This window comes from Argiope bruennichi, chromosome X2 (assembly GCF_947563725.1).
Source record: "Argiope bruennichi chromosome X2, qqArgBrue1.1, whole genome shotgun sequence".
In the NCBI taxonomy this organism is placed as follows: domain Eukaryota; kingdom Metazoa; phylum Arthropoda; class Arachnida; order Araneae; family Araneidae; genus Argiope; species Argiope bruennichi.
In genome coordinates this window covers 122,717,934-122,731,535 of record NC_079163.1, presented here as the reverse complement: position 1 = coordinate 122,731,535, position 13,602 = coordinate 122,717,934, and the positions used below count along the sequence as shown (strand labels likewise).

At 30.3% G+C, this 13,602-nt stretch overlaps 1 protein-coding gene across 1 annotated transcript in view; it reads right to left on the bottom strand.

Moving 5' to 3' along the window:
• Nucleotides 1–332: 332 nt before the first annotated feature.
• Nucleotides 333–13,602, bottom strand: part of LOC129960272 (CWF19-like protein 1) — a 60,679-nt gene continuing 47,409 nt past the window's right edge. The window contains exons 11-14 of the mRNA XM_056073566.1: nucleotides 12,660–12,869; nucleotides 10,300–10,413; nucleotides 3,902–4,011; nucleotides 333–565 (exon numbers count right to left, since the gene is read on the bottom strand). Of these exons, the coding sequence (XP_055929541.1) occupies nucleotides 424–565; nucleotides 3,902–4,011; nucleotides 10,300–10,413; nucleotides 12,660–12,869 (576 nt within the window). The 3' untranslated portion in view covers nucleotides 333–423. The remainder of the gene's footprint in view (nucleotides 566–3,901; nucleotides 4,012–10,299; nucleotides 10,414–12,659; nucleotides 12,870–13,602) is intronic.

Below are 13,602 nucleotides of genomic sequence, written 5' to 3'. Positions count from 1 at the left end.
CTGAGTAGTTCGTTGTATAGAGCGTTCAGAGTAGAGGTGTTTTAATTTTGATCACCTTGAACATTTATTGACTCAAATAAGTCAAACATTTCCCAAAATCCAAGTAATGCCTATCTAACAGTTTAGAAATTAGCTATTGGGTCACAGTTAGATTGGACACTCTTTAAATGTAGGTGTAGCATGTAGATTAACAGCAGATTTATCTAATCAAATGAATAAAATTAGAAGAAAATAAAGTAACATGATGAATTTTCACAAACCATTTGTGATATCAAATTTTCTAAACATGCTGTAATGGAAAAATTTCACATTAACACTAAAAACTATACAACTCTTTCTTAAAATGTTTATTTACAAAATGAAATTTTATGTGATAACGTCGCGCATACGAACATACACGCGAAAAGAATTATACATGTGGATTTAATTTCTGGTGAAGTCGTATCTCTTGAAACTTAGCCTAAAATGTTCTGCAGCTTGTAATTCTTCATCTGGAGACATTTTGCATTCTTTCCAATCTACACGATCTGGAACATTTAATATGGATTTGCTGGCTAGCATCATTCTGAAAAATACAAATACATGCATAAAAGTTAACGGAAATTTAAATAGTAACAGGATCTTATACTGCAGGTACTGTAAAATAATTTGCTACTGTAAAAGCATATAATATGGGAGGCATCGATCATTATTTTGCATATTACCGGTATGCAGTAATTACAAAAAATGACTGACTCGAGCATTCACGCATTTTGTAGATTTAGAAGTTGTCAATTGCTTGATATACTATAAAATGGTGGCAAAGCAACAAGCAGAGCTATTAGGAATGAAGCCGAAAATGTTATGAACTTAATGCAATTTTGAATGTTTATAATTCAGTCCCTGTTGAAATATGCGGGAATTTTCATTATCAGCAAGAAAAGAAATCATCTTTGAATGAAAACAAATTAATAGAAGAAGGGTCATCAAATGATGGAAATGCAACTAAAGGAGCAAGAAAAATTGTCCCTTCCCAATTAAAAGAAATAAGACTAGATATGTCAAGCCATCTACATTACATGGACGATAAGTATGAATCAAACTGCAGGTATCTAGGATATAAATCTAGAGCAGTCGAGTGCTCAAAATGCAGTATGTACTTATGTAATATTTTTAAAAAATGAAACTTCATTCAAAATAAGGCTTAATAGATTATTAATATAATAAATTTTGTATTTTTTCATTTATAAGGCCTTAGAAGAGGAAAAATGTAACTATTAAATAACCAAGAAAATTAAATAAATTTTTTGTCAAGGATGCTTTAATTTGCTTAAGACCTGAAGTACACATATGTGTACCTGAAAATTATGGGACATAAAATTGTTTGAACAGCAAATATTTTTTTCCACGAACTATTGAGATGTAACAAAGGTGAAAGATCTAGAAAACAAGTTTTAAAAAATTGATGACTGAAGAGTTTAATTTGTTAGAGCAGCATAGCCAGTGTTAAATTAAATGCCTGTGACAGAAAGATAAGCTTGTATAAGTTTCTTTAATATGACGTGTAAGTAATGATATATCTTAATTTCCTAGGTTTTCCTTAAATTAGCACATGTTATTTTATTCCACAATTTTCTGTTCTTTCTTGATCCATATCCCTCTTTTTTTTATTTGATTATTGCTGAGTTTGAAATTTCTTGCGCTCCGAGCGAAGGGATAAAAATTCCTAACACCTGCGCAATTCTTTCGTAAATCGACATGTGTCAAAGGAATCCTTGTGTTCAGATAGACAGACGTGTTCCGTTGTTTGTCCCCGTATACAAATTATGGCTCCCGTGTAAAAATAAATCGAAGTTTATTCCAAACATATCATCTTTTCGGCCACGCGTTTGCCAAAATTATGCTATATGTATATATGAATACTAATCTAAAAGCGGAGGTACAACGAACATAATTTTCTATAATTTCATTTACTTTTTTTCCACTAAACTACAATTAATAATTTTGATCATTCTAAGACTGCCCTTAACACGTCCATGACAGTTTTAAATTGTGGATAGAACTAGCAGTTTTTTTTAATAATCCTCTGGGATAAAAAGATTTTTTTCTTTCTTTCGAAATATTTACATAGCAATATCTCAATTAATTAAAAACCACATATTTTTGCAATTTCTTTTATTTACAGGTATAGTCGTCATTTGTATATATGGTGCAGTTAAATAGCATATTAGCAAATGACAGTTATAACCGTATTATCAGTGAATGTGTTTAAAGTGAAACTTAAAATTATTTTTATGCAAACAGAATTGAATACCATTTGAATATTCTTTTACTGATAGTTGAAATTAGCTCTAATGGTAAAAATTCTCTAGCACCCTCTAAGAATGTCTACTATTAGCAAATAAATGCATAAGTAAAACGCTGAAAATAACCTAAGAATTCTTTGTTACATTAATAGATTTTCAAATCAAATTTTTTTAATCAGAAAATGTAGCTTAACCCTTTAAAGGACCATTTTTTTTTCTAGTCATATTATGTTAAAATATTTTTAGGCTTGAAATTAGAATAAGGAGAGGGATTCATTTAACTTATTAGATAAATTTAATTTGATTGATTAATTAATTAGGTTAATAATTAAGTAACAAATCAAGACACATCATTTTGTGTAAGATAAAGAACTGGAGCATCTAAGTTTCTATCTTTCTAAAAATTTTTGTCATAACTTATGCCAACCTACATAAATTCATACAAAGATTGATAAATTTGGTGGGAAGCATACTTCCCACTGGCCTAGAAAGGATTAAGTACCCGTTCACAAAAACATTTAGTTATGCTGTTATTATTCTTATGACATAAAACAATAATCAAATTTCTACATTAGTATCCAGAATAAGCATCCACAAACAACATATACTAGAAGTAGTAACAGGTGAAAGAATACAGGAAACTGCCAAAACATTAGGCTACATATTATAAAAAAATGATGAAAAGTGCATTATTGTGTAACAACAAAACCTATATGTAATATATTAATAATATAATCAGACTCTAATTCCACTTGGATAATGGCAATATAATTATGCCACAAATTCCTAGATTCAAAAGGATCAAAACACGATTAGCAGATTTCATTTATTTAATGAAACAAAATTTTAATGATATTTTTAAAAAATTAATGGCTTTAATATACCATCCTACAACATTCTTTCAAAATATAACTAAATAAACATCTCAGTACAATCTTGGTACACGACACCCACAGGCGTACTGTCGTATCATTTTCATGAGCTTGACGCCTGAGGGCGTTACTGTCCATAAACGTGTTAACAAGATAATATTCAAGGTTTCGATTTTACGAACTTTCACCACTAGTGTCAGCTAAACAGAATTCTACTAGAACTTAAAATAAAATTTTCAGGGTCATATTTATGGCATTAAAAATGATTTTACTTTCGTTAGCATGTCATCCTCCTGATCTCTTAAGACTATCTCATGGCGAGTCATCCAAGGCTTTTCAAAATACTTACAACTTTATGAATATTTTAGTCTACAAAAAAAAAAAAAATGTTCTTAGCTACTGTTCCACAGTCATACTTCATCAGAATAGTGTAAAACACTTTAACGCCCTTGCAGCTGTAAGCAAATATTCCATGATGTACACTTAAAATTTGAATAAGTGCGATTCATTTTACGTTTATCATGTAAGCATATATTGAACCTAAGATTAAAACGGGGGGTGGAATTGAATTTCTTCAAACTTTCGACAGATCAGCGTGTATTTCTGGTTAAATTGTTCTGAATCACAGCCCTGCATTTTAATTATTTCGTCGTTAGTTAATACGGGATTTAATTAGGTAACTAAGTTTATATTAAACAACTTCAGTGTTAAACATACTAATGAAATTAAGAAAACAGATCTTACCGTCCAAACTGTAGTGGGAAATTGCCTTCAATAACATGCAAAAGTTTTCCGCTGTATTTTTTGTTCACAACAACTTCAATATAAAAGTAAGATTTTTTAGGTGGTGCAACCTACAATAGAAAATTAAAAAGAAACATATAATAACCTGTAAAAGCAAAATCTTTCTGAAGAAATTGCTATTCTTACATCTTAAAAATTATTTTTAAGATAAGTTATAAATTGTACTATTATTAAATAATTTATATACTGAATGTAATATAAAATTAAAGGGATAAAGAGACTAATTTTAAAACTCTTTAAAAAACATAAGAATAAAATAGTATGAGATTATATCACAATGGGTCATATTCATTTACATACATACAATGTCATATTCATTTGCGAAGTGTGACAGGGTATAACCTCTCATTTGCTTCTTTTCTACTACCAAGTTTTGCAATAGATTCCAAAATTACATTGGCACTGGACAATTAATGTGTGTATCATGTGAACACACGGACTCCTTTAAGGCATGTTTGCTCAAAATAAGATAAAAGTAAAGAACACTTCAGAATGACGTTTATAGAAAACAAGTTTCAGTAAACATGATATGTATGTAAAACAAAACTATGAATTCAAATTCGTTACAGACTGAAGCATACATTAAATTTCAGTTTAAAATCAATGTAATTAAATATTTATCCAACTAATGTACGCCATTCAAATTAAAAAGTCAGCAACATAGGAATATTCAGTCTACCTTGTCAACAATTTTATGTGTAAGAGCAAACAAGACGTCATTTATTGTTCATGACTAATATCATCCCAGTTGGATCAATGTAGTCCACCTCACGATTGTTGACGTTCGTCTGAGACGAGTCCACTCCAAAATCGGTTGAAAACAAGAGAAGCCAGGGTTGTTATAAGCATGCATTGGCGAAAGAAGTTTTCTTCATGAAGCGTCATTTTTTCTTTACGGTTTTGAAAGTGGCTTGCGTTTATATGAATAATTGATTTTTGTTGTTTTTCCGAATTTTTAGATTTACATCCATTTAAATATCAGTGCCCATAATGTCTGGGAGTCGTATCGTCTCCAAAGACAGGAAAATAGTCATGAATGTTGAGATATTTAGAAAATGAATGTTCTCAAAACCATTTAAGTATCCCACTTTCTCAACCGATCAAAAGAGCTACGGTAGCGAATGGTGTTTCGACACGAACTGTCAATCGTATTAAACGGGAAGTGAAGAATACTAGTAATGTAAAGTCATCCTCGAAGCAAAAACTTATCGGAAAATTAATTTGTTCTTCTACCAGTTTGGATGATTTTGACTTGTGTGTTATTAGACAAACTGTCAGCGAATTTTATGCCAGAACTGAAGTACCTTTCCTACGCATTCCTCTGCCAGCTGTTAAGGAAAAGATTAATTTCCTCTGGAAAGTGGTAACACTAAGACGTGTTCCATAGAAAATTGGATTTAGATTAAAGCGATCTGTAGATAAGAGGAAGATTGCTCTGGAAATGCCTAACATTGTACAGTGGAGGTACAGCTATTTAAGACATATTAAAAAACATAGGGATAACAAACGGGTTATTATCTATTTAGATGAAACGTGAATCGATAGCAACTTGTCATTTGGGAAGTGTTGGAAAATCGACAAGATTGGAGCTGTCACCAAACAAACTGCTGAGAAAAGATTGATCGTTATTCACGCTGGAAACCAAAATGGTTTTATAGAAGGGGCAAGTTTAGTTTTCCAGTCTGGAAGAGCCAAGGGAGATTATCATGGCCAGATAAACTATGATAACTTTTCCAAGTGGCTGCAAGAAAAACTTCTTCCAAATATTCCTCCACATTGTGTGATTTGCATGGACAACGCTTCTTACCACACAAAAATGTTAAATCCTATAACTTCAAAGTATTCCACAAAGAAAAAGTTATCAGAAAGATTCTCGAAGAGCATAAGATTCCTTTTGATATTAATATGCGGAAGTCTAACTTGTATGATTTATTTGTATCCCACGGCCCTCCATCCAAGATGCTTTGTGTTGATGAAATTTTAAAAGAAAATGGTCATGATATTGTAAGAATTCCGCCATATCCTTGTGATTTAAATGCCATCGAAATGGCATAGGCATCCACAAAAAAATATGTACGGAATAGAAATGTTATAGGTGAGCTCAACATAACAACTCTAAAAGATCTGGCTATAAATGGACACGGATGATTCTGAAGCAACTGTCTCTGCCTAATCTGATTTTGAATTCGACAGCGAGTCCACCTTAAGTGGCACCGAAGTAATATTGTAGACACGCCTTCTTTTAGCGCATCGGTAATCTTGTCGGTAAGGAATCCGATTAGTCATGAATTCCATAAATTTTTCAGAGATTTTCATTTTACGTTGAAATCGTAACTCCTGCATCAATGTTAGTTTTTTATATTAATATTTAGATTTACATGTTTTGAATATTTTTTGCATAAAACTGAACATTCATCAGCTTTGTGGCTTTTTTTTTCTGCATGATTTGTATCCTAATTTTTTAGAATATGTTAATTTCTCTGCTAATGGTTTTTATGCTGCTTAAATATTTCTGATGCTTCAGTTTTTATAGATTGTTAATATTCAAATTAGAAAATCTTTGTTATTAAAAAAATTAAGACAAAAATATCTCTGAAAATAAATTAATTTGCTTTGAAAGCCAATGTGTAGTAACATGAAACTTCACCAAGTTAATATAAACTTGTTAAATAATATTGAATTTTATTATACAAGGAAATAAAGATTCTTCTCTGTCTTCTGAATGTGTGAAATTTAGTATGTGGTCTTAATATTAAATTTGCAGATATCTAACAATTTTGAATTACTATTCCCAGGAAGTCAAAAAATTTGAAAATGTAGAGTAAAAAAGCTTTGTAATTTGGCAGAAACTGCATTTCGAATTGCTGAAAATTTGTTCTCGCAAAACTGCTTGTAAAGCGTTCCTCGAACTTTTAAGTGAATTTAGCACTTTTTTAAAATCATAAATAATAAAACCAATTCAAAAGGGAATGAAAGTTTTAATTTAAATAATGAAAAAAAATATATATCCGAACTATAGGCGATATTTTGAAAAAGATTAAGTCAAATTAATCGGTAATTCGATTTTTTTTCTCTTAAACTTTTCTAATTAGCTGAATGTCACTATAAATGAAATGCTTCGAATAATTTTAAAAAAACTGAAAAATACCCGAGCAATTTTTGCAATCTGTAGGAGATATTATTTATTGTCCTGCCATTAAACAAATTTTCAATACTAAGTAAGCATTTCTCATTCCATGACAGGTTTCAAGAACATTATACGATCTTCCCTCTTAATTCCAGGATTAACATTCCATTGTACTTGTAACTTCCATTGAATCTGTGTAGTCTAATTATTTGTATTATAATCTAACCAAAGTTTAATAATCGAAAATTGTCCAATTTGTCTTATTTTGATGCATTAATTTAAGCGTATTCAAATTGAAAAATTGAATAGTTTAAAAAGAACAGAAACGACATTTATGTACTAAAAATTACAGAAACAACGGTAGTTCAATAAATTTCAACACATATTTCGTACAAAAAATTACTTTAAGTGCTGTTTGGAAGAAAGTACTAGAGTATTTTACTGCTTTCTTTTAACACTGTATCGTATTTATCCATATATCACCAATATGCAGAATAAAATACCACATTCGATTCTCCCTTCAAATATTGCCGACTTGAAAAAAAAAAAAAGAGGGGGAAGGGTGTCACCCCTACATCCCTCCTCTCACTGAGTCCCTGGGAATCTGTATAAAATATTAAACTGTACATGCAATTACCAGTTATCTTGATTCATATTAGTAATGTTGAATTCTTTAATTAAATCATATGATAAATGACGGGTTCAGCCATATAACTGTAGTATTATTTTATTTGCCACGACTTTTGATTTTCCCAAATATCGTATCCAACAAGCTGAAAACACGAGATAAATTCCCCCGCTAATGCGCCAACTATGGAAGCCTTGATTTGCCACTTGCTTTTATTGCAATCCCCATTTCCTGCTGATTCGAGGTTTTCGACTCTATCGTCGAGCGCCAACTATGGAAGCCTTGATTTGCCACTTGCTTTTATTCCAATCCCCATTTCCTGCTGATTCGAGGTTTTCGACTCTATCAGGGGTGTTTGTGGGACCCCAAAAAATCCCCTGAAACTTTTACGGACTTACTACCGACATTTTGGAGTTTCGAGAGGGGGGGGGGAGAGAAATGAAAAATTACAATTATGAAGTATTGAATGACCTAATTATAAAAGTTCAATGAATTACTTTTTTTGCAAAATTAATAACCATAAATTTTCAAACATATAAACTATTACATTTTATGTAAATATTTTAAATTACCTGAATTAATTCTTTAAAAAAAATTATCTAATTTCTGCTGTGTTTTTTTTTTTTTTTTTATTTTCTGATGTTTGTGGGCTTGTCTTTCTTTTGTGGTGAACTTCATAATTGCAGGAAGGTTGACTTTTATTTTCCTCATTTACAGTTGAAGAAATTTCCTCGAGAACTGCACATGCAGAGGTGGAAGCAGTTTGCTTTTCTGCTAATGTAGAAGGTTTTTCAGAAACTTTTATAGGTGACTCATCTGAAATACATGTTTTTAAGTCCTCGTGATATGTTTTCCAACTTCTGTTCATATTCAGTAAGAGATCTTTGTGAAGCGGATCAGTCATTGGATTTTTTGAGCCATATTTTCCACATGAGGTTTCTTTAGAAGCCATTAAATCATATTTAATAGTCTGCACTGCATCTAGGGAATCAATCTTAAGAGAGGTTCTATAATCAGTGACAAGTGTATCCATTAAGTTGAATGCACTTTCCACTAATGGGCCATGGAAGCAGCTAAGGCAGGCTTTGACCAATTTAGCCAATGTAGGATACTTATAATCATTTGTGAAATCATCTTTTAAATTAAAAACTTTAGACCAATATTTATCAATTGTACACTTGACTTGATTTCCACTTTCATCAGATGTGTAGAGCATTTCTTTGGTGATATCAATATCACTTTGGTATAACCTTATTTCAGCTTCTACTTTTGACTTTTCATTATCACTAAAAATATGGGACATAAAAGGTGATAATTTTTCAAAAGCTAATATTGTACTGGTTTTACCTCTTAGCTCTGGATCTAATGCTGTAAAACTAATTAGATATGAATTTTTAAGGGGTAATTTCTGTTTCATATGCTGTGCTGTATTAGTATAAGAGAAATTTGGCATTCTTTTGCTATTGGATGATTGGATTTTAGAATGATTTGTGAAAGCCTTGAATCCTTCCCCACCATACTTCAGCAGTGAGTTACAAAAAACACAATATGCTTGTCCAGCAACATTTATTTTCTTGCACCATGTGCCGATGGTATCCCCATTACCATCTCTCCGTTCAATCCAATTCCACCTAAATGCATTCCGGACACCTTCTTCTAATTGTATAATATCACTATTTATATCGAGAAATTTCATAGTGAAATTCTCTTGCGTACATAAATAAAAAAATATTTCAATAAACGAAACGGAAAATTTACACGTGCATCAATAAATGAAACGAAAATTTTACACAGCGGAGAAAAAAAAGTTGCGAAGCGATCAATGACAAATAGCTAATACGGCGAAAAATCCCCCTTCTCTACTTATTGGCGCCACGTCAGGAGAGATAAGACCTTTGAACCCAGAGCCACGTGATCGCACATCTGGTCGAACGAAGTCTCCCCCTTTTTTTTCTGCCGCGCCTACTTGCCGAAAAGAATCCAGAAGAGAATGTCCGAGAACCGGGGGAATGAGTCATAACTCGCAATAAGGAAAGAACAAAAAAGAAGTTTTTTCTCCCTTTTCACGCATTATCACTGCCTTTGGAGAAAGAAAGGAAAAGTTTTCACCACACACATTGACCTTGCGTTTTCTGCTTTCAAAGCAAACAAAATTACCCAGATCAAAATAAATAATTCATTATTATTCCTACTTCCTTTTGAACGACGATCCCCGGAATTTCCGGGTATCGAAGTTCAAAATCCCCGGAATTCCGGGGTTTCCCCGGAGCACAAACACCCCTGCTCTATCGTCGAGCGCCAACAATAGTGAGGAGAACTGTACAAAAAAAAAAAAAAAAAAAAAAAAAAACGCACTTAAAACTTCCAAAACAAACGTTTAGAAAAGAGAAGGAAGAATGCTGCATATCAACAAAGACGCAAAAAAAAAAAAAGATATAGATTTTAAAGAATTAATTTTTAAAAAATTTAGAATATCCACCAAAAAATGAATAGTATACAAAATTATCAACATACATTTAGTTGAAATACTTCTTAACAAAATTATTGAATGATATATTTTCAAAATGCAGCAAGAAATCTTACCTGTTTTAAAACCGAAAACTTTGATAATTCCGTAAATTTTAATCCCTGAGATGCTGCAAATTCAGTAATAATTTCCATGATTCCTGAAGTTCTTGATTTAGGAATAGGAACAATCTAAATAAATATCAGTAATAGTTTACAGAAAGAAATTAATAAAATGCTAAATCAAACAAATTTAGAATATCTATAGCCTCTTCAGACACGAAGTTATAATAAATGCATAAATATACTCTCATGGCGTTTACACAAATCTGTGACATCATAGATTACAGATAAAAGCATACTTTTGGGATTGATATTTTAGAGGATTATTAATTTATGATCCATATGCATGTATCTCAGGTAACAAGTTGAACATTGAAAAAATCCGTTCAGAATTGGTTTTCAAATTATTTAAAATATAAACAGTAGCATACTAAATGCTATAGTAACTATTTTAATTATATTAATACGAATTTACAAAGAAAAAAAAGTTAAAAAATCTATTCATTTTAAAAAAATATGATTTTTAAAAACTTTTCTGGTGCTTTTCGAAGCTATTCCTTACTTCATAGAAATACATATTGCATTTTATGGAGTTGCATCCAGGTAATTGACATTTGAAAGCATTTTCGTCATCCCTAAATCTTGGCAAATGCCCAACTCCATTTAATCGAATTTTTTTCATTGGAAAGTTCACAAAAGGTTTGTGCTTTACTGGCTCATGTACACAAATTTCTTTTTCTGTTTGCTAGGTCAAATATATATGAATTCCTTCGTAACTTCGATCAAAAGTGATGTCATGCGATATTAAAATATTGACATATATTTCTTAACATAGTCTTTTTAAATCTGACATATTGAATACCACAGTTGGATTAAGAAAGATCTACAAAATGACTTTTAGTTTTAACAGTGTATCTGTAATATTAGAATATCGGTTACATAAGTGTGTATTACCCATACATTTATTATACAAGTACACAATGGCAGGTTATGGTATATTAATCCTTTTTTTTACCCCCTACTACAGCTAGACACAGGCTCGCTTCCAACGCATGAAGACAAAAGAATGGCAGATTTATTCTTCCATTTTAAAATACAAAGAGTTTTTATCATCATACACAAACTCGCTCCATTCATCTCTTTGAATCATTCTATCACTTTTCAATTATTCTTAATTTTTTCATATTGTAGATTATTTTTTTCGTCATCAAGCAAAATGATTTAATCAAAACTCCCTTTTTAATGAGAAGGGAAAAAATGTTAAATATATATATTTGAAAACTTATAACTATTCCTATAATAAAGTTATATAAATTACATTAAAAAGGACCGATGGTAAATTATGATAAAAATTTTGGACAACTATTACTGTTGCTTTACTTTGAAAGCCTTTAGAATCAAAATTACATACGTGGACTTGCACATAAATTACTACAGTGTTCTTAAATATAACACAAATGAAATTTTAATGCTCTAAATGAATCAAGCATCTACAATGCTAAATATTTTATTGTTGTGTCTATTAGTTAAAATGATTATGAAAATTACTTTTTCGACCATGCTATCTTGACGCCATTATGCTGCTAACTATTGGTATCATATAAAGTTACATAATTAAACTTTCTTTGAGTGAAGTAAATTCCAAAAAATTAAACGATTTAAATTTTTCGAGGCAAAGTGAACTTCAGGACTGAACGAGCAATTGAAATCAAAATTTGCATATTGTATTAGTATTGTATTTGCATACTGATTTATTACTTCGTGTTAATACTAATGTTTTTAAAACTGCATGATAATTCATAGCACTATTAAATATATTGATTACATTCTGATTAAGAATGTTTTAAATGTGCATAATTTGCAAAATGTCATCTTTCATCAATAATTCTATGTTTTGAAAAATAGCAATTTATTGTTATTTATGAATAGTTCTCAATGTATTTAACGATGGATACATCATTCATATCATTATAATCACATCGAACTTATATTTTCACAACATCTATAGATCATCTGCTTTAGAAAAAATGAAACTAATAATTAAAAATAATCTAATGATCATAAATAAAATAAAATACACTGTTGAAACTACGTCTTAGTATAATCAGAATAAGAAATAATTTAACAATTAAAATCGATTTGGGACATATCTCTCCAAATTTTCTTTCCAATTAGCTCACTTCTAATTTTCTACATCAGTTTCTGTCTTCTGGTTAGTTTAAATCATAAATTTTCGACTTAAATATACAATGCAATCTTTCAGTGATGCTGCCTAACTATGATTTTAAAAAAAAACTGCATTCAACCAAAATCATTTATGCAACAATTTATCATAAGAATGAAATTTAAAGATAAGAATAAATTTAATACAATACCTGTATTTGCAAGTGGGGACTGACGAAATTCCTTTCAAAGAAAATTACATCATGTTCTTGGTCATGAAAATAACTTACTAGAGCATTTTTATACTTTTCAATTTCCTTTTCAGCTGAATCAGACAAACTGATTGAAGCCGGAACATGTTCCATGGGAATAATAAGTAAATGGTCTTGAACTAATCCACCTTTTGCTAACGTTATGTAACTCTGAAATGAAATAAATTTTCTTCAATATACGGCAATAATCATTGGTTGATTTGTTAAGAATTGAAGTTTTAAATAAGCAATAAAACTGATATCTAAAATAGTTTTACCTACATTTAAGAATTAATTTAAAAACTTTAAAAAATATTAAAATTGCTATTGTTTTTAGTTGCAACTAAAAACTTTGGCTAGTTCAAGGGAAATCATAATTTTCAATTTCATGATTGACCGAAAAGTACAAATTTACTTTGGTTTACAGTATATCCAGGTTTGACGAAAATTGTGCAGTCTGTTTAACATTTTTCTCTGCTTCATCTTGTATAAATGCACGTTTATATGTGCATCTTTTGTTGTTAATGAGTAAAAAAATAATAACTCATTATATTTATTTTAAATACAAAACAATCTATTATTGGAAAAAGATCATTCTAGTAAAAAAAATAATAACTGGTCCTCATCATGTAAATATATATATTACTTTTCTTTGCACCCCTTGTAATAACTGCAATTAATTGAAATATTACCAAATCTTGCATTCTCTTTTGATTTGTATATATATATATATACTGTTAGCTTCGTTTTATGCCACAACAACCACATTAAGCAGTACTATATAATAGATTTATACATTAAATTGTTTTATGAAATTAGATCTGAAAAAATTTAAAGAAAAATTTACTCAGGTAGCCTTCTGTTAAATCAAAAGTGGTTCGCAAAATGAATATTTCCTAATATT